This window comes from Sarcophilus harrisii, chromosome 6, assembly GCF_902635505.1.
Source record: "Sarcophilus harrisii chromosome 6, mSarHar1.11, whole genome shotgun sequence".
Taxonomy (NCBI): domain Eukaryota; kingdom Metazoa; phylum Chordata; class Mammalia; order Dasyuromorphia; family Dasyuridae; genus Sarcophilus; species Sarcophilus harrisii.
In genome coordinates this window covers 177,073,054-177,098,267 of record NC_045431.1, presented here as the reverse complement: position 1 = coordinate 177,098,267, position 25,214 = coordinate 177,073,054, and the positions used below count along the sequence as shown (strand labels likewise).

The window sequence follows — 25,214 nt, the reverse complement described above, 5'->3', positions numbered from 1 at the left end:
ATCCTCCCCACATCCTCCCCTCTTTACCACTGCCAAGGGTGTCACCATCCTCCCAGTCCCCCAGGATCACAAGTAGGAGCCATCCAGACTCCTTGTCATCTCTCCCTCCCCATATACAAGCTGAGACCAAGATCTTGTGATTTTACCTTTGAAGCATTGTAATGGGCTGAAGCTCGAGTTGATGCACTGAGGTCCCAAGCACGTGAGGCACACAAAGATTAAAGATTTTCCCTTAACCTGAATTCCTGACTCTGGCTGATTTTAAAATATGTGGTCATCACAAAGCCTCTCTGGACCTTCTCTCCACAGACCCTCGTCACCTCACATCTGGACTCCTGTAACAGCTGTGTATGGAGTGGGAGTTTGCTTGCCTCAAATCTCTCTCCTCCCTAGTCCATTCTCCATTCAGTCACCAAAGAGATTTTCTTAAAATGCAGGTTGGATCACATCACCCCCTTACTCAATAAATTCCAACAGTTCCCTATTGCCTCTAGCATCAAAACAAAATCCTCTATGGCATTCAAAGCCCTTCACAACCTAGCCCCCTCCTACATTCCCAGTCTTCTATCACCTCACTCCCCAATACTTATTCTTCAGTTCAGTGACACCGGTTCCCTGACTATCCCTCCATCTCTTGCATCTCCCAGGCATTTTCTCTGCCTGCCCACAATGCCTAGAATACTCTCTCCCTTCCACTGTAACTACTGACTTTCCTAGCTTCCTTTTAAGTCCCAACAAAAATTCTACCTTCTATAGGAAGTCTTTTTTACCTATCTTAATTCTAGTGCCTTCCCTTTGTTAATTATTTTCTATTTATCCTTGTCCATAGGTAGTTTACATATATTTGTTTATTGTCTCTCCCATTATATTGTAAGCTCCTTGAGGACAGGGACTGTCTTTTGCATTTTTTTTTTTTTTTGTATCCCAGATGTTTGTCACAGTGGCTGGGACATAAGTGCTTAATAAATGTTTATTGAGCAACTGGGGGCTCCTGATCTCTAGTTTGTGGTGGTTGCTGACCTACCCAGTGTCTTGAACCTAGCGTAGTTTTGGGGCAATAATGGAAAGAACCCGAATTTGGTACCAGAAATCTGAGTTCTAGACCTATTTTTACCCCTGACTCCTGCTAGGTTCAGCCTTTTCTTCTCAGAGGTTAGTTCCATAATTTGGAAAAGGCAGAGGTTTGACTGGATGATTTCCCTCTTTGAAATGGCCTTCAATTTACCCATCAGTCATAGATCAGTGGAAAACCCCAACTCCCTTCTCTACCCAACTCCCCATCTCCCAGATCTCCCTGGGTCTCTAAGCCCCTAATGCCGGAGCATAGGCTGTATCTACCAGGGGAGCGTCCTGCCCCTGGAGTGCAGGGTCCACTCATCCTCAGAGGATGACTTCAGTCATCTGATAAAAGACCTTCTTTCCTTCGTGCCCTGGATAAGAGTGGGACCCACGAATGGGAGAGCTGATTTTGGAAGCTCCGCCTGTGATGTGGAATGGTAGCCAAGTGCCAAAGTCCTGGGTGGTCCAGCCAGTTGATGCCTTCAGTGGGCACTCACGTGGGCAATCCAGAGTGGATGCGGCTCAACTGGAGAAGAGAAGACATTCCCAGATGTTCTCAGTGCAGTGGGATGGGGGAGGGGGCTGGCTTGGGCACAAGATTTCCCAAAGGGGGGTGACCAGAGAAGCTCTGAGACTCTTGGGTAGGGGTGCCAAGAGCTGGACCATCTCCTGGAGCTGGTCTGGGTCTTCTGCAATGGCCCAGGGCACACAGGGCCCTTCCTCTGCAGTGGGGGTAGACTTTGTTCTGGGTCTCTTTTGAGAATTTTGAATCTAGAATCTGTACCTTAGCTTTCTCCTTAGCTGTGGGGATGGGATGGGAATGGGGGCAAGGAGTTACAATCATCCTCTCATTGTGGGAGTAAGTTGACATAAGGAAAATGTGGACCTAAAGTAGGACAAGCCATTATTGAGTACCTACTGTGTGCCATCTACACCAGAGATACAGACAAAACAAAAGTGTTTCCTACCCTTAGGAACTTACACTTTATTGGAAATGCAGGAGGAGATAAGATGTCTACATATCAGAATGAACAAAATACATGCAAAACTATGCAAGATTATTTCTCTAGGGTGAAAGGACTGGGAGGCTGTCTCTACAGGAGATCAGGCAAGGCTTTCTGGAGGGGGAGGTCCTTGGGCTGATCTTGAGGGAAACTAGGGTCTCCAGAAGGCATGGCACGCCAGGTAGGGGGCACAGGCTGGGCAATGGCATGGAGGTGGGAGAAACTACTATATTGCTAGGGAGGAACAAAGAGAAGACCATTTTGGCTGGGCCATCACCGTGTGAGGGACAATAATGTATGAGCAAGCTAGAAAGGGCTGTGTGTAAATCTGGCTAGAGCTCTTGGGAGATGAAGTAGGGGAGTGATGAGGTCCGATTTATGCATTAAGTAGAGGAGAGAAGGATGGACTGGAACAAGGGAGACAAGGCTGGAAGACCAGAAGTGAGGGTCCTCCCTGGGCTGGAGGGGAGGGCAGGGTGTGTCAGAGACCAAAGACTGGATGGTGTGGTGAGGAGAGGGAGAGTAGAGGAGGAGAGCCGGCTGGAGAACCGGTGAGACACAGCCCTTCCTGAGAAGGGGAAGTTTGGAGGGAGACGGAAAGGAGAGCCAGTCAGCTCAGGGCAGAATGTCAGGCGGGCAGCTTGTGGCCTGGGTCTGGCATGCAGGGGACAGTCTGGGGCTCGGTGTAGGCAGCTGGGAGTCCTTGGTGGAGAGCGACTGAGTGATTCAGTCCAGGGGAACTTATGAGGTCACGAAGGGGAAAGAGAGAGAGAGAGAGAGAGAGAGAGAGAGAGAGAGAGAGAGACAGAGACAGAGAGAGAGAGACAGAGACAGAGAGACATACACACACACAAAGAGACAGAGAGAAAGAGAGACAGACAGAGAAAGAGAGAGACAGAGACAGAAATAGAGACAGAGACAGAGAGAGACAGAGACAGAGAGAGACAGAGACAGAGAGACAGAGGCAGAGACACACACGAGAGACAGTCAGAGACTCTGAGAGAGAGACACACAGAGAGACAGAGAGAGACAGAGACAGAGAGAAAGAGAGAGAGACAAAGACAGAGATAGAGAGAGAGAGACAGAGATGGAGAGACAGAGAGAAAGGCAGAGACAGACACACACACACACACACAGACAGAGGGAGACAAAGAGAGACAGAGACAAAGAGAGAGACAGAGAGACAGACAGAGAGAGAGACAGAAAGAGAGACAGAGATGGAGAGACAGAGAGCTGGCCAGCTTCATTTAGTTTGGGGTGCTACAATTCAGTTAGGACAGTGATTACCAACAGAGTACCCCAAAGGAGACAAGATGCCAAAAGAGCCATAAGTTCCAGCCAAACAAGGAGCAGCAGGAGCTGGAGAAGAGAAATTCTGGGGGACCAGCTGCACCAGACGCCTCCTCCTAGCCCTGTGTCCAGACCCTTGGGCTGCCTGCCCTATCTTGTAGAAGGATGAGAAGAAAGAGAACAGAAGAGCCTCCATCTGGAGCTGGAAGGACTTTGGAAGTCAGGTTCAATCCAATTCATAGGTTTGGAAACCGAGTCCCAGAGAAGGGAAGGAGCTTCTCTAAGTTACACAGATGGTGAAGAGTGGAGTCAGGTTGGGCCTGGAGCGCTGACTGCCGAGGCATCAGAGGAGACTGTGGGCAAACGTGGATGGGAGCCAAGGGATGGCTCTGGAAGAGGTGCCCTTTTCCCCTTACCTTTAACTCCAGCAGGCTGGAAGAAAGAGCTTCCTCCTGCTTAGAATGAGGATGTTGGCTAGAAGGCCTCTGGGGTCCCTTTCAGCCCTGAATCTAGGATTCCATCTAGGGCACAGGAGGAAACTGAGTCTGGGAGAAGGGAGGGGACAAGGGCTCAATGGGAGCGGCTGGGAAAAAGCCAAGCCAGGATTGGGACCTGGGTGCCCCAGCTCCCCCACTCTGCCCCAGCTGCTGCTGCTCTCGGCACTGGATCGAGTCTTCCTGGAGACTCGGTCTCAGAATGCATGCTCCCTTTCCTGGCCTGGGCCAACTCCAGTCTGAACCAATTAGCCCAAATGCATCTCACTATATGCATTCCCCAAGTGCCTGCATTTTGGAAAAGCATTTTGGAAAAGCTCAGATTCAGTCCCATTGTGAGTTTGGAGTTGTGTTTCCTTGGAAAAATTCCGGCCCAAGAAAATGAAAGTCATCCTTGGGAAGGTTGCCAGCTAGCCCCAAGAGCCTACATGAAGTTAAAATGTTGATTTTCCTAGAGAAAAAAAAAGTAAGTGAATACTGATTTTTGCTAGACCTGTCAAAACAAGGGCTACAGCCTCCTGCAGGCTCTCCTGCCCGGCCTGCCAAGGGGAAATGGATCTGCTCCAACAGATTCCCGTAAAACAACTGCAGCCCAGCCCACCCCCAGCCTGAGTTCTGGCACAGGGCAAGGAGCTGGGGCCGGCTGGGGAGGGAGGTCCTAGCTCTGCTTCTCTGGGGCTAGGTGACCCTGGGCAGGTCACAGTGTCTCCAGATCTCAGATTTCTCAACTGTCAAAACTCCTGGGCTTTGAGGTCCTTGGGACGGGTGCAGATAGGAGTTTTCCTTCTGCTGGGGTCAGCATCCCTCCAATCCCCCACCCCTATCCTGTCATCATGCTCGTCCAAATGGCCGTGTCCACTCATAGATGGCAAAGACCCCGGGCAAAAAAAGAAGGTATTCTGGACACAGAACCCTGCCCTGGGGCAGGATCTTCGAGCTGAGAATGACCCCTACATCTCTTCTTCATGCTTCAGTTTTGCCACAAGTCCGGGACCACCTGTGTCCTCAGGTCTATCCAGACTGGTTCAGTTCAGGTACCGATCCCTGTTCTAGACACTGGAGAGGTCATAGACAACCTTTAGAGGTCCTGTTCTTCATGGTGACCTGGGCAGAGATGCTTCTGATCAGTGGGAGGGAGTGATGGGGCAAAGGGGAGAGCCAGGTCAGGTGCTTGAGGGGTGATTGAGGGACAGAAAACTAAGAATAAGGGACTTGCTTCCAAGGTACCTGAGCTGAGTCTGGAAGAAAGATGTGGAATCTAAGTGATGGAGAGAAGGGGGAGCAGATATCAGGCCCGCAAGGAACAGAGATCTCATAGCAAACTCACAACCTCTTTCCTGAGGGAGGGACCCAAGAATCAACTGCCTCATTTGAGAAAATATGAAGAGACATCTAAAAAGGACTGGGTTTAAAATTTTAAAAAAATTTTTTAAATTTATTTTAAAAAATTATTGTACATGTGTAACCTATATCAGATTGCTTGCTGTTTTGGGGAGGAGAGAAAAAAATTGGAACCCAAAATCTTACAAAAATGAATGTTTAAAATGATCTTAACATGTCATTGGAAAAATTAAATACTCTTGACAAATATTATAAGCGATAGTTATATGACATAAAAAATGATCCTTATAGTTGATTTTAATTAAAAAAAAAACTGAGTTTAACTCTAATTTTTTGGAGAGGAGAAGACAAGCTGAAAAGGATTTTTATGAAACTTGGGCTGCCATATTGAGAGACCTGAATAGTGGCATTCTCTCTACAGTGTCTATGGAAAGTCAGTCTGACTATAAGCTTTCTCATCAGTAATGGATTGTTGAAATATTTAAATATATCTTTGTGATGTTTGTCATACTATTAATAAATCATATCTCCAGGAGCAATGTTTAGCTGAATCTATGAGATCAAGATTTAATATTAAGAAAGAGCTGAGTGAAAACTTATGGGAAAAAGGTTTTTCTTTTATAAAATGGGGTGGGGCTCAGGCTGATTAATGAGAGCGTTGTACCTTTCTATTCATTTGTGAATCATTATATATCCCTCAACTGTCTTAGAATCCAGGTAGATAATTAACCAGATAGTGAGCCAGGAACAGTTAGAGAGTAGATGATAATTCTACTACAAATGAGGATGGGCTGCTGTCCCCAAAACTTTCACTTAAAAAGGTCATTTTTATAGATGTTTCCCAGACATATTATCTCATGAAGCTCTCTTTTAATATGAAGGAAGTGACAGCCTCAGAGCAGTGACCTGTCAAATATCACTGAGATAATAACGTCAAAACAAGAGTCTGAACTCAATTGTTCTGGTCTTAAATCCAGCAGTCTATTAATTATACATTGCTGCTGCTGCTTAAGAACTTTTGTTTTGCATAGTATTTACACTCTTTCTCTTATTGTCTGCTTGCATTTTTGTTTTTTCTTCTCGGGTTACTTTTATCTTCTTTCTAAATTTAATCTTTCTTGTGTAGCAAGATAACCATATAAATATTTATACATATATTGTATTTAACATATACTTTAACATATTTAATATCTATGGGACTATCTGCCATCTGGGGGAGGAGATGGAGGGAAGGAGGGGAAAAGTTGAAACAGAAGGTTTTGCAAGGGTCAGTGCTGAAAAATTACCCATGCATATGTTTTGTAAATAAAAAGCTATAATAAAAAAATCAAAAAAGGAATTTTTGTTGTTTTTTAAATTTTCAATAGTATTTTATTTTTCTAAATACATGTAAAGATAATGTTCAATATTCATTTTTGTAACCCTATGTATTCCAAAATTTTCTCTCCCCCTCCTTAAGACAGCAAGTAATCTGATATAGTTTAAATATGTGCAATTCTTTTTTATATTTGTCATGTTGTGCAGGAAAAATCAGACCAAAAGGGGAAAAACATGAGAAAAAGAAACAAAGAAAAAAGTGAAAATACTATGCTTTGATCCACATTCAGTGTCCATAGTTCTCTCTCTGGATATGGAGAGTATTTTTCATCCTAAGTCTATTGGAATTAAGTTGAATTATCTCATTGAACAGCCAAGTCCATCACACAAACTTGTTACTGTGTACAATGTTCTCTTGGTTCTGCTCACTTCATTCAACATTAGTTCATGTAACTCCAGGTTTTTCTGAAATCAGTCTGCTCATCATTTTGAGAATTTAATAATAACAGAAAATCCCATTAAAGTGTTTCTATTTGTGTGCCCAGAAAGAGTGGATGATCAAGAGGAGTGTAGATATGGAAAAATAAAGTTGACAAAAAAATCAAAAGATATCAATAAGGGGCAGCTAGGTGGCCCCAGTGGATACAGCACCAGCCCTGAAGTCAGGAGGATCTGAGTTCAAATGTGACCTCAGACACTTAACATTTCCTAGCTGTGTGACCCTGGGCAAGTCACTTAGCCCCAGTTGCCTCAGAAAAAAAAAGGGGGGGGGGATATCAATAAAAACTTCTAAAAAGTCAGCATGGCGCCAAACTGTCAGGAGCAAATTATCTACACAACACAACACAATTTCCTTTTCCTTTTATTTAAATTTTCCAGGGCAAGAATTTTTATTTTTTTAAATTCTGCCCATTTAAGACGATTTGACAGTCAACTGCAATTACATTTCACAAACTGTGGCATGAGAAAAACCCACCGGAGGGTCCACCAAAGCCAGCCGGCCCTTGCTCATCTTTAGGAGAGTCTATCGCCCAAGCGTCAGGTGTGAACGGTCGGACGTATGTGGGCAGCCCTGTTCAGTCCTAGCAGCTGCCTGGACGCGGACTCGAGCCGTCGTCACCGCTCTGGGCAGCTCCTCTGAGTCCCGAGAGGGGTCCAGGAGGCCGGGAGCCCCTCTTGTGCTTTGTGTCGCTTCGTCCCTCCACGTTCCCGAAATGCCGATCCAGCCTCCCCTGGCGCCGGGTCAGTCCTTTCCCTGCGTGGGAGGAGGATGCGGAATTCCCCGCGTCGGTGGCAAATATTCCTGCATGGCAGAAAGTGTTTTCAGGACATCCGGGCTTGGCTCCCCTGCTCGGACGAAGCAGGCTCTCCAGCGGATCGGGCTGGGAGGGGGGGTCCACCTCTGCCCCCCCCCCCCCCCCGGGGTTCCTCGAGAGCACACGTCACACATTCCACACTACCACAAGGACGCACGAGGAGACGGGCATCCGGGTGACTCGTGCCCACGGCGGGCCCTCGGCCATCTCCGCAGGAGGGCCGGGCCGCTCTGGCTAGGACGGACCGCACTGTTTCATGCCGAGCTACAAAGGAGAGAGACCTATATGCATAGATACGGATACACACACCTAGGGCGCCCACCCGCCCCGCGTCCGACAGGTGGGCCGCAGAACCACGGACACGGCACCGGCCTGCTTACACTGTACACACATACACAGAGAAACGGGGACACTCGCGGGCTCCCGGAGCCTCCGGCCGGAGCCGCCCAGCATATTCAAGTATTCGAGAGCACGAGGGAGACAGAGAAACGGGTCCAACCGGGTTCTCGTGGCCGGGAACATTTGGCACGTCCGCCCGCTCGGCCCGGCCGGCCTCGGGTAGAGAGGCCGGCCTCCCGGCGGAGGACTCCAGCCCTCCACCCCCACTGTGCCTTACAGAGGGATGCGGAACTTGTAAAGGCCACTGGCATTCAGGGGGCAATACCTTTTTTTAGGACTAACAGATGACCACCAGCTGGCCCGTGGTCTGACCTCCTCCTCCTCTTAATCCCTTTATTCCTGATAGAGAGAGAGGTCCATTCCCCATCATCACATAACTGAGGCAGCCCACCACCATCCCTACCCCGAACGCGGGCTCCGTGGATGGGGACCGTTGGCCACATAATGCCAGAGCGGTTTCTGGGAGCTCTGCAGAAAACCGCCTAGCAGAGTCTTATTTTTTAATCACAGCCCCAGGGGATGCTGCTCCGGGGCAGGAAACCACCTAGCAGAGTCTTATTTTTTAATCACAGCCCCAGGGGATGCCGCTCCCGGGCAGGAAAACCCAAACGCCCGGGGTGCTTACTTTCCGATGCCTCTGGGCGGACATTCATGCAATGATTGGAGGGTGCCTGGCTCTTGAGAAGTCAGGATAGACTGGGACATTAGGACACCTTTATTGTCCCTGAGCCGATTTGGTGGCAGTAAGATTTCTCAGCCGGGCTCTGCGGGCAGTGAAATGGGGGCGGGTCCATCGAGCAGCCATTTCTCCTAATGGTCACCTCAGTGAGTGAATTAACAGCTGTGGGGGCGGGCGCGATGGGGGTCTGCAAGCACACCTGCTGCGCCTCTGCTGGGAAGCAAGGCTCTCCCCGACCCTGCCCGGCAGGAGGAATTTCAGCATTTGGGGGTCCGTATCCTCCAGCTGTTGAAGCCTTGGGAGCCAAGGCTCAATCCCCATGAAGGGCCGATGTTTTCATCTCTACATGGCCTTCTCTAGTGTGGCTCTGAGGGATGCCGGGCCCCCAGAATGCCAGCTTTGGAAGGGCCCATAGCTAGGTCCAGGCTGGGGGCAGACTGCAAGGGGAGACTCCCGGAGGACGTCCCCTCCCACGGAGAAGGGTGGATCTGGCCGGCTCTCCCGCTACGGAGGGGACATGGGCTGGCGGGCTTATACATATCCTGCACAGTGGCAGCGGGAAGGGGCCCAGGACTACTCCTGTCCGATTTCATGGTGAGAGGCTAGCAGCAAAGAATGAACAGAATGGACCTCGAATCCCCTCACAAACCACCTGGCTGCAGGTGAGCAGGTGAGGGGATGGGAAAACCAGGAAGTCGAGAGCAGGAAAGAGACCCCAACCATGAAGGAAAACAAGAAACCAGCCCCAAATTGGCACGGTTCTCATGCAGAATATTGCACCCAGTGTGAACTAATGCTAAAAGCTTTCAACTGTATAAATTTAAATGTATTTTCATATTATAAAAATAAAGATAAACATATACATATTTTACACTGGTCATTGCTCTGCAGCAGCAGTGAGCTTCAGGCAAGGGTCTCTCTTTCCCATGGAACAGAATTGACTTCAGAGTCTCTGATCCAGCCATGTGGACGGCAGCTATGGCTTATGTGTGCACAGAAAACAAAATCCCTGAGTGGCCATTTGACCTTCCTTCCTTCTTTTCTTTTTTTTCTTGATTTTCTCTTCCTTCCTTCCTTCCTTCCTTCCTTCCTTCCTTCCTTCCTTCCTTCCTTCCTTCCTTTCTTCCTTCCTTCTTCGGCTTTCCCCCTGTCTCTTCAAGTAGCTCTTCCTTGGCGGATCACAGTTCTGAGGTTCAGATTGTAAAACGTTTGCTCCATAGTCTTTTCCCCTTCTTTTCTTCTTCCCCCCTCCCCAATCCCCTTTCTCCCAGCTCCATTTCCAAAGGGTCCGGGTTGTCCACTCCATCCTTTGAAAGTACTTTTCATATCTGTCCATGCTGGGAGACCAGCAGAGGTTCCAGCCCTTAGACACCAGCCAAGACGGTCCCCGAGGGTTCAGAGCTGTCTTCCTCTTCCCATAGCCCCACCTGCCATTACTGGTTTCTGTGCTTTTCGCCAACATTCTTCCTGTAAACAGTAGGGAGGGAGGAAGAAAAGATGCTGTTAAGGGGAGCAGGAGTGAAGGATGCCATTTCTGACTCAAGGAAAAGGAGGCAGGGGATGACATGAGTGGTACCTGCTGGGGACAGAACAGACAACTAAGGGCAAATCATCCCCCCCTTAAGGCTCAGTTTGCTAATTTGAAAAATGGGGAGAATAACAAGAACTAATACTTACAAAGCTCTGCAAGGCTTGCAAAGCACTTTATCCATACTGACTCATTTGACTCTCACAATAACCCTGTTGATTAGGTGCTATTATTATCTCCATTTTACAGATGAGAGAATCGAGGCAGATGCAGGTTAAGTGATTTGTTCAGAGGCAAATGGCTAATGAGGGGATTAGAACTCAGGGTCTTCCTTCTTGACTGCAGGTCCAGCCCTCTGATCAGCACATAGTAACAATGCTTGAGTTGGCTAGGTGACACAATGGATAGTGTTGTATTTGGAGTCAGAAAGACCTGGATATTAAATATGTTTTCTGAGCCTCAGTTTCTTCATCTGTAAAATGGGAAGTAATAGTACTGACCTCCCAGGGTGGTTGTGGGAATCATATGAGGTCATTTTATAAAAATGCTTAGCACAATATTTGGCACACAGTAGGTGCTTAATGAATGCTCATTTCCTCCTAAGACCTGCATTGCAGAATCCAGTGGTGACAGAGTAGAAGGAGGCATTAGGCACTGACTTATACCTGGTGGGGAACCTGGCTGTGGGGAGATCTGGATGTCCCAGAAATTCGGTGACATTTTGGGAAGAAAATGTTCTTGAAACGGCAATCATCATAATAAATAATGATAATGATTGCTAACATTTATACAGCATTTCAAGGTTACAAAGTGAGACCTCCAGAAAAAGGGGGAGGGGGCTGGGCTCAAGTGGAGCTCACTTGGAACAGGGGCTGATCACGGTGGGCGTTGGGGGGTAGACCAAGGCCACATTCACTCGCTCGCTGCCGTTTTTGGGGCAGATGATCTCAGCGACGCCCTCTGGCCTGGGCTGACTTAGCAACTCCCCTGCAGGAGAAAAAGAAAAGAGTTTGATGAGACCCTGGGAGAAACAAAGGCTGGAGGGATGGGGTGGAGACACGGAGGGAGGCCCCAGCCATGGTCAGAGCCCAAGACAACAGCCAGACACTCAGCCGCCTGGCGCCCAGCCATGGCACCCATCCCACAGCCTCCCCCAAGTGCTTGGCATGGCGACAGGACGGGAGGCTTCCTCCTCCTTCTTGCTTCTCTTCCTCCCTTCTTTTCCTCCTCCTTTTCTCCCTCCTTTCTTTTCCTCGTCTTTTCCCTCCCTTCTTTTCCTCCTCCTCCTCCTTCTCCTCTTCTTCCTCCTCCCTTGTTCTTTATTTTTATTCTTTATTCTCCTCCTCCTCTTCTTCCTCCTCTTTTCCCTCCCTTCTTTTCCTCCTCCTTTCTTTTGTTCCTCCCTTCTTTTCCTCCTTCTCCTTTTCTTCCTTCTTTCCCTTCTTTCCCTCCTCCCCTTCCTCCTTCTTACCCTCCTCCCTCTTTCCCTCCTTCTCCTTTTTCTCCCCTTCCTCCCTTTTCCTCCTTCTCCTCCTCTTCCTCATTTCTTTTCATCCTCCCTTTTCCTCCTCTTCCTCTTTTCTTTCCTTTTTTTCTTCTTCCTCCCCTTTCCTTCCTCCCTTCTTTCCCTCCTCCTTTCTTCTTTTCCTCCTCCTTCTCCTTTTTCTCCTCCTCTTCCTCTTTCTGCACCTCTCCATAAAGTAAGAGGACCAGTTTCTTCTGCCCAAGCCAGCCTCAGCCACTATGATCATTGACCAAGGTACTACAGAAAGCCAGCAAGACCAGGCTGGGGGAGGATGAGAGCACCATGAACCAGCTGACAAAGGCTCAGGTCAGACATTGTCTGACTCAGTTGTAGGGGCTTTGGAGTCATTTGGGAAGAAGCAAAAGCCCAAGGCCGCAACCACATAGAGAATACCCAGAAGGAGTCACTTGGAACCCTGACTCTCCTTTGCTACACCTGGTGCCCTCCCCACTGCAGTGCATTGTGAACTCTTATTGTGAAAGAAAACCAAAAAACCCATCACAAATGTCCTTCTCTGGTCATCCCCTCCCCGCCCCCCCCCAGGCTCCCAGGTTTTTCCACAAGCCATAAACTCCCACAAAAGAGAATGTTATGGGCTGATGCTCTGCCTTGATGGAGGGGATTTCCTCACCGGGAGCTCCTTCTGCCAATCACTTTACAGATCCAGACCACAAAAAGCCCAGGGCTGAGGACACAAAGACAAAACAAAAGCCAGGCCGTGGCCTGAGGAACTCACATTCTACTGGACATACAGAAAAGCCAGGGAGATCTTTTGAGGAAGGGGAGGGAATTAACAGTGGGGAGGATGAGGGAAGGCTTCAAGTAGCTGAGCTTGGAAGGAAGGAAGGCAGAAGAGAGGAAGGATGTCCCATTGGCCTGGGGGACAGATAGGATGTGAAGGGCTGAGCTTGGCAAGAAGCTGGATACCTGAATGGGAGGGGTGTAAGTGAGGGAAAGGGAAGAGCGTGCACGAATCAGGGAAGGAAGGCTGAAGGCTTTAGATACTGAACCAAGGAGTGTTTATTTTACCATAGTGGTAATAGGGAGCTATAAATATAAATATAAATAGGGAGCTAGAAAAGGTTTATAGAGTAAGGTGGTCCTATCACTCTGGCAGCTGCCTAACTGGATGGATTGAAAAAGGGCAAGACTGGAGGCAGGGAGACCAAGCAGGAGTCTGTTGCCATGGCTTAGGTGAGAGGTGATGACGGTTGTGTGAAGGAGAGGGATGTGGATATGACAAGTGTTGTGGGGGTAGAGATGGGCAAGAAATGCCAATGATGGATGGGGAAGACAAGAGAGGAAGGCACCCAAGTGGTGAGCTTGGCTGTCCACAATGTGACTGGAGCTTTTTGCAGAAAGAGGGGAGTTCGGAAGAGAAGCGGTCTTAGGGAAAAGATACTAAGTTAAGATGAGCACATGTTGAGTTTGTGATGTCTAGGGCACATCCATTTGGAAATGTCTAGGGAGAAGCTAGTATGGCAGGACAGAGCTCAGGGATGGGTACATAGATCTGGGTGTCTTCTACAGAGGGATGATAACTGAACCTTTGGAAGCAGATGAAGGCACCAAGTAAGAGAGTGGAGAAAGAGAGACAGAGACAGAGAGAGAAAAAGAGAGAGACAGAAAGACAGAGAGAGAGAAGAAGGAAGAAGAAGAAGAAGAAGAAGAAGAAGAAGAAGAAGAAGAAGAAGAAGAAGAAGAAGAAGAAGAAGAAGAAGAAGAAGAAGAAGAAGAAAGTGGTGGTGGTGGTGGTGAAGGATAAGGAAGAGGAAAGGAAGGATGAGGAAGAGGATGGGAGACACTTCAGGTTGGGACATGATGAACCAAGAACAAAGGCTAAGAAGGAATGGTGAGATAAGTAGCAGGAAACCCAAGCCAGAGGAGGGACAATCAAGAGGAGACAATGACCAAAAGATACCAAAGCTACAGAGAAGACTGAAGTGATGAGAACTGAGAGAAGACCGCCAGGTTCACTGTCTCCTTTGGTGCAGTTCCAGGTGAATAATGTGGTCAGAAGTGGGATCATATTGTTTAGAACAGAGTGACAGGAAAGGAAGTGGAGACAATAAACACGCCTTTTACACATGAGACACCAAGGGTTGCTGATGTTTAAATAAACTACAACAAGGCAATATGGCGGAGTATGGAGAGCTAGCTTTGGAGCCAGGAAGAGGTGGGTTCAAATCCTGCCTCTGATGCATTTTGGCTGCATGATCCTGGCCAAGTCACCCACCTTTCATTGCTCTAGGCAGCTAAGACTATGTCATATGAGATTGGAAGAAGAAGCTTTCTCATCTGGAGTTCCCTTCACCAATGGACCACTCTCTTATTTGTCATCAATCCGCACCGTCCCATGGGCTCATACCAACCTAATAACCTTGTGCACAGAGGAGATGAGGGTCCAGCACAACATACTCTCAAACAATTCCTGCTGGCTCTCTGGGACCACAGCCTCCTTTTCTAGGTGTGAGTCGACCATCCCTCCAACTAGACCTCCTAGACCTTTGCTAGGAATTCAAAGATTTCTGGCCCAGAGTTTGCAGATTTCATTTTCTTCCTTTTCTGAAAATCATGCTGCGCTTCCCTTCCCTAATCCTTTGACAGCTTTCCCATTTCCCACAATCATTCAAAGGTCCCTAACAGGGGTTCAGCCATCACAGCTGATGGTTCTCCAGGTACCTCCTCTGACCTCAATGACTCAAGCTCACCAATGGCAGCCCAGTGCTCTCACAATCCCCCACTTGTCCTGGGTTTCACCTCCCTATTAGTCATTTCTGATCTGTCCTTTCAGTCACAAAGACCATTCTCCTGGGCGGAGAAAACAAAGAAATGGTTGGACAGCTCTGCCTTCTCTCCTTTTCCATTATCACCATCCCATTCACTCCCATCAACACTGACGCTCCTCGATCTCCCCATATCACTTACACCCCACCTTGCTGTCCTCAGCTTCCCTGGAAGTCTCTGCTTTTTCTGTGTTAGTCCACCTGATACTATTCCTGCCGGACTGTGCGAACCTTCAGTCCTTCATCCACCTGCCCTGGCTTCCATATTGTCTACATATCCATTCTAAATTTAGTTGATTGGGAAGTAATCCACACTGATTTCTTTAGGCAACTGCTTCTTTTTCTTCTTCACCTGAATTTTGCTAGCATTTATAAGCTCTTTCTTCAAGTTTTGTAAAATCTTTTACACATATGTGTGTACATACATGTATGACACACACATATATACACAACACACACACATATATATAATATAAATTCATTTGATTTTCTATGTATCCTCAGAATTTTATTCTTCAGAGATTATTATTCTTCCAGATTAACTTCCCCAATAGAATTTTATTCCAAGGAACCATACTAATACTTTTCCTAAATCTTTTGAAGTCTTCTGTACCTAGAACTATAGTGCATGTTGTGTTTGTTCGTATTCCATTTCCTCTCTCAGAAGTTCTTTTTCTTTTAATTTAATGTTAAAAAACCAATGGTCCCTCCCCCCCCCAATTACATGTAAAGGCAATTTTAACATTCTTTTTTTTTAAATCTCAAAAATGTTCTAAAAAAGCATATATTCTGATAGAATTAAAATTACACATTTTAATTGTGTGTGTGTGTGTGTGTGTGTGTGTGTGTGTGTGTGTGTTTTTTCCTACATGAGCAGGACTTAATAAATGCTTGTCTATTGATTGATAAAGGGGTCACTTCCCTTCAAGGTCCCCATCCTTTTCACCACATTAACTAATTTTTTGTTGGAGATGGTGACAATCAGATGCAGAATGGAATGCTCCTCTTTACCTTCTGAAGGGCAAAATTATCATTCAGGTCGATTAAGAAATTATCAGTAGGTCTGCTTTTGGGAGTGAGGAGGGAAGGGGAGAAAGCCGGGGAGAAGAGAAAATCTGGATAACTAAAGTCTTTCATCACTACAAAGTTGTGATTGTGGGCCAGAAGCCTCCTCTGTTACCCAAGCTTTCATCTGTTTCCTTTGCCCAGGTGGTTTATTTCATACCCTAATGACAGCATCATCAAAGATGATACTACGCAGCAAGAACAGCAGTCAAGATACCCAGAAATTTACAGGAGACAAAATCCAGCAAGGGAACTTAGGGCAAGGCATTCCCCTATCCTCTCTGGCCCTCGGTTTTCCCATCTAGAAAATGAGGGGTTTGAACTAGATGGACCCTGAGAGCCCCCCTAGCTTTAGGACTAGGATTCTAGGATTCAACATTAATCAGAAGTTTATCGGAAAGAAGAAAACATAAATCTATGAGCAGATCTTTGGCCAAAGGAGACACTGCTGCCCTTGGTGCTGGCTGCCACACTGTTCCTGTCTCTGCTCACAGACTGTTTTTGGCTTGTCTTTCCATGTCCTCCTGGCCCCTGGTTTCTTTTCTCTTATGTACCTTACATTTCTTCCTTTCTTCCCCCCCTCCTTCCCCCTTCCCTCCTTTCCTTTCTTCCTTCTTCTCTGTCCCTCCTTTCTTTCCTCTGGTTCCCTTCATTCTTCTCTCCCTCCTTTCCTTCCTTTCTTCCTTTCCATTCCTCATTCTACACTGCTTTTCCTCCTCTGTACTTCCTCTGCTCACAAGGTTTCAAAAACAAGCTGCATCAGAGTTCCTTGGGATATTTGATTCTACCATGACTGTAGCCCACAGGGAAGCTGGGAAAAAATGCCAAGTGCAGTCATTTGCTGATTGAATTTTAAAGTCTGTTGCTCTGATTACACTAAATTGCTTGAATTATGATGGTCCTGGAGAAAATAAACTTGTGAGAGGTCAGCTTGGGTCAGTTCTTGCTGGGGCCCTAGGAGAAGGCTGTGGGATATCCTGGGAGGGATAGACTTGGAGATGGACTCCTAAGTTCTAATGGGCTGGGTGACCTTTGAAGGGCTTGTGTGACTTGACCTCTTAAGCCTTTAGTTACTTCAATGCTCTGTAAAATTCAGGATCCAGACTAGACCCAGTCTGAGGTTCCTTATAGCCCTAAATCTATGAGACTGTGATGACGTCTGGGCATTTACCAGGTATCTTAGGGGAAGGAGAGAGCTGTGTTCCCAAGCCCTCCCCAACCCCAGCTAGGTAGGGGAAACGGCTCTCTGCAAGAGGCGAATGGCTGACTCTGGGAATAAGGATGGACTAGAGGAGGGGATGGACGAAGTCAGTAATAGAAGATTTAGAGTGACCGCCCGGAGATACAGGGCATAGGACCCCCTGAAACTCAAAGGGAAAGGGCTCATGCCTGTCTATGGGGGCAGGGGAGCTCTGATGATGCACCTTAGCAACGGTATGGTGAGGGCAGACAAGAAACATGGTGGGGTGCCTGGAAGTGGTGATTCGGTGATGAAGGGTGAGAGGAGGGGGGTCGACTGGGGTCTGATCACCAGAGGGCTCTGCATTCAGAGAGAAGGGAATCAGGTTTCCCCAGCACTGGGAGCTATCTGGAGCGAGGGTGTAGGGTATGCAGTCTCCGCATAGCATTTCCTCTGGCTTCCTGCCACTTGGTGAGGAGTGGGGGAGGGGAGAGAGAGACAGAGAGACAGAGACAGACAGAGAGAGAGAGAGAAGAGAGAGGGAGGAAGAAACAGAGACAGAGAGGGAGGAAGAGAGAAAGAAAGAGAGGAGAGAGACAGAGAAAGACAGAGAGAGAGAGAGAGAGAGAGAGAGAGAGAGAGAGAGAGAAGAGAAGAGACACAAAGAGAAAGAGACATAGAAACAGAGAGACGAATAGAGACAGAGAGCGATCAGAGAGACAAAGAGACAGAGAAGAGATTACAGGGGTAGGGGACTCTTCCCCCTTTGGGGCACCTGAAAGCTGCCATTCTCATCCTCATCCTCACTCTAAACTAGCATTTCTCTACCTCTCTAAGACTGGCAAATCCCTTTTCAATTGTCGTCTCATTTGATCCTCACTACAGCCCTGGGAAATAGGAGCAATTATCATCCCGGTCCCACAGAGGGGGAAACTGAGGGAGGCGGCTTAAGCGCCTTGCCCAGGGCACCCCGCGAGGCAGCCTTCGCCACAAAGAAACCCAAAATAAAGACAACAACGCTGAATGGGGATGCCCCCCGCGGAACAAAATCGGACAAAGAAGTGATTCCCCCTTGCTGTGGGAGAAAGAGTGAAGGACAGGGGAGGTGGAGGTTGGAGAAGAGAAAACTCAGAACCAAAGGCAGCTCCCCTGAAGAGAACCCTTAGCCTTGGTCTCGGCGCAGAGCCGGGGCGCAGCCGCCCGTGCCCGTGGTCTCCTTCCGTTGAGACAGGGCATCTCCAGGGCTTCCTTGTGCCCTGGCACACAGTAGGTGCTTAATAAGAGCCTGCCCACTTGACTTGGCATTTGGCCAGGCAGGATGAGAAGTCCTGCTGCTCCAGCGTGGCCTGGGGGCCGAAAGCACGTGGCGGGGTGGGGGGCCTTAAGCTCGGAGGAGGACGTGGGCGGCTGGCCCGGGACCCGGGCTGGAGGGCCTGTATTCCCTCTGACTTCCAAATGAGCAGCAGAGCCGCGCTGGGCTCCGAGCCGCCGGGCCTGCGGGGCGGCCCTCCTCGGAATGAGCCGGGGGGACGGCGCCCACCCCGGCCGCCCCCCTTCCCATCCGCCATTCATTCCCTCCCGCGCGGCCTCTGGAGCCCGACACTTGGCTGTGCTTTACTGGAAAGGCTTTATATAAATACAAACCCACCCAAGAAAGGAAAAGTATTTCCCTTTTTTCTGTCCTGGAGAAAGTCCCAGCCGCCTTGGCCGGGGATCAGACACGCTTCCCGATCAAAGGGGGCACGGCGGGTTGGAGGGAGGTGGGGGAGGCCGGCGCGCAGCCTCCAAGGCCCGCCAGCCCCAGCTGAGGGTCTGGGGACGGCGCTCGCTCCTTATTTGGAGAGCCCAGAAGCGCAGTCTTTGGGAAGGCTGCGGCTCCGCAAGCGCCAAACTTCCAGGCCCGTGGGTCCGGCCATTGGCTTCCTTGGCCCGGGGGGGCGTTATTTGGGGGGCAGGGACCGGCCTGGGCCTCCCCTGCCGGCTCCCCGGTCACTCCAGGACTTGTGGGCGGTCAGGAGCCCGGAGGGCAGCCTCGGCAAACTTGGGGAGGAGGGCCCAAGGGCGGTCGGGGGCTGTGCCCTTCCCAGCTGCCTGGCTCGCCGGCATTGCCCCCAGCTCCCAGAGGAGCAGTCACCCGAACATGTATCCTTGCCTGATCTCATGGGTTTCCACCCCAAGGGGATATACAGGTTCCAAAGGACCTGTGGATCTCAGCTGAGCCTCCCAAGCGTAGGGAGTCTGGCGTCCATTTCACAGATGCTAAAACTGAGTCTGGGTGAGCTAAGATATCTGCCCAGGATCATACCGCTAATTAATATCAAAAGCTACATTTGAACTCAGGTCTCTGACTCCCCGGCCCAGTGCTCTATCCATGGGGCCACCCAACTACCTCTCTGAGCTCTGTGACCTGCACATTTCATGAGCTCGCATCTCTCTGTCTCTATGTATATACTGTATAAATATGTAACATTTATATGTAACATATAATATAATGTATAAATTATATAATATATTGTATAAATATGACATTTATATTCTAATGTATAAATTATACAATATATAATATATTGTATAAATATATAACATTTATGTGTAATATATTATATAATATGTAAATTATGTAATATATTATATGTAATATATAATATCTATTGTATAAATAGATTTATCATAAAAAGTCCCTGATGAAAACGTTAAGCAGTATGGGGCTGAGCACAGATCACTGAGACACTCCGTAGGAGACCTCCTGCCATGGTGACATTGGACCAACAATGACCACTCTTTCAGTTCAGCCAATGAACCAATTCTGAACACACATAAGTCCTTATCTCCCTGTCTCGCTCACAAAAAGAGCACGCGATTCTTTATCAATTATTTTGTTCAGATCTTGGCAAACTCTGCCTGCCATATAATGATCACGAGGTTCTGCGTTCAGGAGGAAAGGAGCCAGTTTTCTTAGCCCTAGGAGCAACCCCCCATGTGTGTAAATATTCTCCGTGCCTCTAGAATACTCTGGCCTTCCAGCTTCCTAGCCCTCAATAACCCGGTCAGAAAGGGAAATAAGAGGAGTTAGCCTGTGCTTGATGAAGCTCCTGGCAATCACTGCTTCCCTTTCAGGTTGCTGCCGGGCTACTTTCCCTTCACATAACAGGATTCTTTGACTTCATCCCAGCCAGTTTCAATTTCATAGACAATAGGAGAAGGGGAGCCTGGGACGGTGAATGAGCTCTGCCTCGTCTTTACTGGGTCTCAGTTTCCCATTCTGTAAAATCTAGGTCCTTCTCTGGAAGCTCTAAGACTGAAGGATTCTGGACAGGCTGACCTCCAAAAACAGAATTCTCAGAGAGCCCGAGTTCCCTTCTCGAGCCGAGAGTCTACGAATCTCTGAGACAAATTCCAGGACAATCATTAATCCCTATTCATTAATCAGTCTGATTTTATACGACTCACTGTACACATGATTTGTTTTCTAAGCCTAAAAAACACCCAACTGGTCAGCAATGTTTAAATTATCCTGTCGGGATTAAAAAAGGATTTGGCCTGTGTCCAGAAAGCCCTTACAAAACCCCAAGCATGCAAAGAATTTAACAGATCTCATGCAAGTTCCCATTCCTGTCCCTAGAGAAAGTCTGCTAATATTAACCCCATGCATGCAAGAGAATGGTCATTTCCCAAACAAGCTTTGGGTCAGTCTTTGTGCTGCTAAGAAGGACTTCACCAAAATACTGCTACCTGAGGAACATAATCTTAGGGTTGGAAAGGTTCTTGGAAAACATCCAGGTCACCCATCCCATTTGACAGATAGGGAAACTGAGGCCCAGGGAGAGGGGACTGCATACAGCAAGAGAGAAAGATAGGCCTCCAACATTCAGGTCTCCTACTCTTTAGATATTCCATTTCTATCATTAATTATGAGCAGAGCTTCTTAAACTTTTTCCACTTGCAACCCGTTTTTGCTTGAGAAATTTTTATATGGCCCCAGGTATTAGGTATATAAAATAGATATAAAAATAAAATCCCAAACACCTTTGGCAAAGAACTTAGCAACTCTTGGTTTTCCCTGATCTGGACCACAGTTTCCAGAGATTAAATCCAAATGCCAGCTCCAGGGATGAAAATGGATAATTGTGAACAGTGTGACCTGAGCCCAGTCCCTTTACCTCCTCTGTAAGAGGAGACAACGATCTCCTAGGGCTGAATAGGAAGTGTTCAAATCAAGGCTGTCCCTTTTATTTATGATCTTAGGCAAATCTCTTCTTCGATCAGGTGGTACAGTGAATAAAGCATGGGGACTAGACTCAGGAAGACCCAAATTCAAATCCAGCCACACTAGCTGTGTGATCCTGGACAAACCACTTAACTCTATTTGCCTCAGTTTCTTCATCTGTCAAATGAGCTGGAGAAGGGAATGGCAAATCCCTTCTGTATCTCTGGCAGTTAAAATCCCAAATGGGCTCATGGAGAGTCAACAAGACTGAACAACAACAAAAATCACTTCTTTTCTTGCTCTGTAAACTGAGGGCCCAGTCCCGATGGTCCTTTGATTCCTGTTCAAAAACACTCTACGCCCATGAAAAAACCCTGAATTAGCAAAATCCTGCAAGTTGAAGCCCTCAGAGACAACCCATAAGAAGAAAGCTTCTTTTAAGTGGGACAGAGAGAACTGTTAATCCACCCCCAACAGAGTTCACATACAGCCATACACGGAGACGTATTCTCTCTCTGTCTCTGTCTGCCTCTTTCTTGCTCTTGCTCTCACACACAAACATACACTCATCATTAACATTCTTACATGCTCAGACATACACTCAATTCTAACATACTCAGACACAAACACACTCATCCATAACCATTCACACACACTCACATTCTCTCTATACACTCATATATATATATAATCATACAATTTTCTCAGATACACATATTCAGACACAGACAGAAATATACACTTATATATATATTCACACAATTCTCTCACAGACACAGATACAGACAGAAATATACATTCATATACATATATATTCACACAATTCTCTCACAGACACATAGACAGAAATACACACTCATATATTCACACAATTCTCTCACATACTCAGATACAGACAGAAATATACATTCATATACATATATATTCACACAATTCTCTCAGACACAGATACAGACAGAAATATACACTCATATATTCACACAATTCTCTTACATACTCAGATACAGACAGAAATATACACTTATCTACATATGAGTGACCCCCAGAAGTGAGGGGGTTATCATAGGACAGATCTAGAACTAAAAGGAACCTCTGAGAGCAAAGGTCCAAACCCCTCTTATGACAGATGAGGAAATAGGGATCTGTGAGATTAAAGTGATATTTAAAAAGATAATAACAATAGCTACCATTTCCATAGTGCTTTATAAAGCACTTAATTTGATCCTCACAACCACTCTGGGAGATAAATGCTAAGATTATCCCCATTTTACAGATTTTACCATTTTACCCCGTTAAGTCCATATGCATTTATGAAGCTCGTTCTCTGGTAGGTAAGCATGGTACTATGTTCAAGGGGCTTTGAGGGGCATCGGACATTTTCTCATCTGATACTCAGTATTATTCCCAGTCTACATATGAAGCAAGTGAAATTCAGAGAAGCTTTTGTGTTTCCGTAGAGCCAGGGCTCGGAAGAAGAGGTAAGTGTGAGCCTTCAACCAGGTGGGACTTTCTGGTCTCTGGGATCTATTTGATCTACTCTCTAATGCTGAGGGAAGAAGGTGGAATCAATGACTAATTAGCCATTGGCCACCATAGTCATCCAAGACAATTCTAATAGTCTTGGGATGGAAAATGCCATCCATAACCAGAGAAAGAACTATGGAGACTGAATGCCCATTAAAGCATCCTATTTTCATCTTTTTGTTTTGTTTTTTTCTTTCTCATGGTTTTTCCCTTTAGTTCTGATTTTTCTTTTCCAATATAACTAATATGGAAATATGTTAAAATGATAGTATATATATATATATATATATATATATATATATATATATATATATATACACACACACACATATACATACACACATATATCCATATAAAACTTATATCAGATTGCTTACTGTTGAGAGAATGGGGGAGGTAAGGGAAGGAGGGAGAAATACATTTGGAACTCAAAATCTTGCAAAAATGAAAGTTGAAAACTTATCTTTACATGTAATTGAAAGAATATAATATTATTAAAATGAAAAAAAAATTAAGCCTTGCCATTGAGGATACAAAGAAATATTTCCTGCCCTCAGTGGGTTTCCATTCTATTCTTTCACAGATGGAGGTACTGGCACTGCACTGTCCTGAGATCAAGTGTCCTAAACTTGGCCAAAGCCCTTCCCTGGGCGCCCTCCCGAGCCTGTTAGTTAAAGCTCAGCCCTGTGGGTCTGTTTCCTGGTTTCTGATGGCTTGGCTTAGCCCTTAGCCCGGGGTCCCGTGGCCACTTCCTGCCTTCCGGGGAACCCCTCCGTTTTCTTCTTACATAGACAGAACGGGTAGCCTTTTCTCTGTCCAGGGGCCTCCAGTCACCTCGGCCTGCCTGGGAGCAGGGCAGAAGCCTCCTGAGTCACCCACCCTTGTCTCCATGGGGACCCAGAGGGCAGGGTGCAGAGCATCAGCAATCAGGAGCCATAGGATATGCTGGCACAAGGAGCAATAGTTGGCAAACCATTCAGAGCTGGGGGCAGCTGGGGGGTCAGCGATCAGGGCCTGGTATGGACCCGCTCCTGTCTGAATGTTTGGGCTGCTCTCTGTCCCCACAGGGTTGGGGCTCTGGGCTCTGATCCAGGAGACCTGAAGGCAAATCACAACTCTGGCACTTGCCAGCTTCCTCTTTTGGGGAGAAACAATGGATAATAACCCTTGTACTGCCTGCCTCACAGAGGGTCATGTGGCTAGCCCCTAAGGTCTGCAGAGTGGCAGAGGTTAGTACAGGGATCAAGATCACCTTTTTACAGAGAAGGAAACTGAGGCTCCAGGAGGGAAAGTGACTCAGCCACCATTCCCTGGCGGGCAGTGCCAGGGGCCAGCTGTGCCAGGGAACGGCTTTGGGATCCTGCATCCAAGGTGGCTGAGCACAGCCGTCTGACCTGTCTGCACCCATCGGGGAGCAAAGTCTGTTCTTTCCATCATGATTTTTTTATGAGACCACCACTGAAAATGGAAAAAAAAATTCTGAGAATTTATGAATATTCATAAACCTCCTTCCCCTTTCCCTTTTCCCTCAGGGGTTTTGGTTGCTGGGTGGGGTTCCTAGTTAAAAATTAAAAAGCATCTGTGTGACTTGGGAAGTATCTCAATAGGCTAGAGAGCTGGCAGTGGACGGAAGAAGGGGTGGGGGTCTGTCAGGAGGATATTCTGGCTTGCTGCCCCCTTCCATCCAGCCCCTAAAGTGGTCTGCTGGAGGAAGGCAGGGTGGGACCCAAATCAAAGCCCTCCCCTCCCCGGGGGCTCTCATGTTCTGCCAGGAGCCAGGAGCCAGGAGTGAACCTTGTAAGGTTGGGGGTGGGGAGAGGGGAGGGATGACTGGAAAGTTAATTTTAGGCCAGTTTGTCGGCTGTTAAGGACGTGCAGTTCCCAGAGTTGGGCTTGGTCCTTCTGGGGGTTGTTTCAAGGAAACATCAGCAGGTTCCTGCTGCCCACGGCTGGCAGCTGCTTCCACATAAAGTCCTGAGCTTTTATTCCTGCAGATTCCCCGCGTACGCTACAGCCCTGGCCAGATCTGAGCCTTTCTCATATGCGTGTGTGTGTGTGTGTGTGTGTGTGTGTGTGTGTGTGTGTAGGGGGGGGGGGGGGCTCATGGGGCACAGGACCCTCCCCTCCTTTGCTTCTCTCCCAACAGAATGGAAGCTCTTGGAGAGCAGGAATTGGTTCGTATCTCCAGCACCTAGTATAGTGTTTGGTACCCAATAGAACTTAATAAATGCTTTGTTGATTGATTGATTGATTAAATTGGTTTCTGCAACTTGCTTTTTCAAAAAAAAATTATTTATAAAACATATGCATAAAATTGAAAAAATTACCCATGCAACTTACTTTTAAGAAGGATAATTTAATATTTTCCTGAAAGATCCTAACGGCTGGGAGGGCCTTAGAGAGAATGTTCTTTGAAATGTTCTGGACAAGCGGTCATTTAGACTCTCTGCTAGCAGCCTCCCAGTTCTGGGGAGTTCACTCCCTCACATCTACGTGGGCC

At 47.3% G+C, this 25,214-nt stretch overlaps 1 protein-coding gene across 1 annotated transcript in view; it reads right to left on the bottom strand.

Annotated features, from left to right (window-relative positions):
• Window positions 1-7,354: 7,354 nt before the first annotated feature.
• The window catches only part of MFHAS1 (malignant fibrous histiocytoma amplified sequence 1), a 53,672-nt gene continuing 35,812 nt past the window's right edge, over window positions 7,355-25,214 (bottom strand). Inside the window, exons 2-3 of the mRNA XM_031943249.1 lie at window positions 11,288-11,414; window positions 7,355-10,366 (exon numbers count right to left, since the gene is read on the bottom strand). Of these exons, the coding sequence (XP_031799109.1) occupies window positions 10,333-10,366; window positions 11,288-11,414 (161 nt within the window). The 3' untranslated portion in view covers window positions 7,355-10,332. The remainder of the gene's footprint in view (window positions 10,367-11,287; window positions 11,415-25,214) is intronic.